This window comes from Vavraia culicis, assembly GCF_000192795.1.
Source record: "Vavraia culicis subsp. floridensis unplaced genomic scaffold supercont1.153, whole genome shotgun sequence".
Taxonomy (NCBI): Eukaryota; Fungi; Microsporidia; family Pleistophoridae; genus Vavraia; species Vavraia culicis.
The window spans coordinates 1-1,179 of record NW_007360756.1 but is presented as its reverse complement, the minus strand read 5'-3'; the positions used below and the strand labels follow the sequence as shown (position 1 = coordinate 1,179).

Here is a 1,179-nt window from a genome sequence, read left to right as displayed (position 1 = left end):
TACAGTAGCACTATGGCATTTCAAGCTATTTTATTTTTATTGCTTAACACCAAACTCATCATACCAATCAGCCATACATGCAATTTCTGACACTTCTACATTGATATACCATATTAGGATTTTCTTGTGCAGTGTGACTGGAAGGAGTGATGTAGACTGTCCTGATCACACAAAACTAACTGCCAGGACGTATATTTTACACAGACTATCTACAGATGATCGCTTTGTTCAAACACCACCATCTTGTGCTGATCACAATATGCTACTTGGAAATAACATGTATAGCGACTTGATATGCACGATACATACGAGTACAACAACTATCCTTTCTAATCAGCCGTTCTTTTTTTTCCGATCAATATTGGCATAATTGATTCTTTCATAGTTTTTCAATCCAGTCGCAGGTCCGTGTTTACCATAGTTATGATAGCTTTGGGTTCGGGTTGGTACATGTCTATCTCAACCGTAGAGGTAAAACTGTAGCTAGAGAATTCCTAAAATATCATCATTTACCGTCCTGTGATTATGTATTTACATTCTCTATGAACACTACTGCTGTCTGCAGTGATACATTTTATTTTTTGAACCTGTTCACCATTATCACGCTTTGTCGTTTTGTGATCTGAAGGCCTCAAAGATTAACACAAAAATGTTGCATAGAGGAATTTGAATCATGTACTGTTGTAAACGAGAATCGATCTCGTGACTCAGCCACCAATCCTCATATTGGTTTGCAACACTAGCACTTCCATAATTACCCCTGGGCTTAGGATGTTGCTCTGCATTGTATTGTTTTCTTAGCTTTATTTAGCTCCAGCCTCATCTCTCAATATATTGGTACATCTTTTTCTTCTTTTTGCTGATAACATATCAATTTGAGAGAAAACAGCAGTGCTGTAAAATTGCTACAAAATCACACAAATATTTGCATAATAAATACTAATAAAATTGATCACACTATAATACCACATTTAACATTTTTATGGTACTATCATTTACAATTTTTTGATTATTTTTCTTATTGCCTGTCAAAAAGATGCAATATGGTCATCCAAACTACGGTGATTGGCGCTCATTCCCAGTCAACCACCGTATATAAATGTGTTGTTACGACAGAATATTTTTAATTAAATGCCGGTTTAGTAACAATTATGTCATGGCTCTACAACACGTGATATC

General features: G+C 35.5%; 1 protein-coding gene across 1 annotated transcript; it reads left to right on the top strand.

Moving 5' to 3' along the window:
* Window positions 1-370, top strand: VCUG_02689 (uncharacterized protein; the record flags this gene model as incomplete). Its single annotated transcript, XM_008077508.1, has 1 exon — window positions 1-370. A coding segment is annotated over one exon (370 nt), but the record flags the coding sequence as incomplete, so codon positions are not given.
* Window positions 371-1,179: the final 809 nt, after the last annotated feature.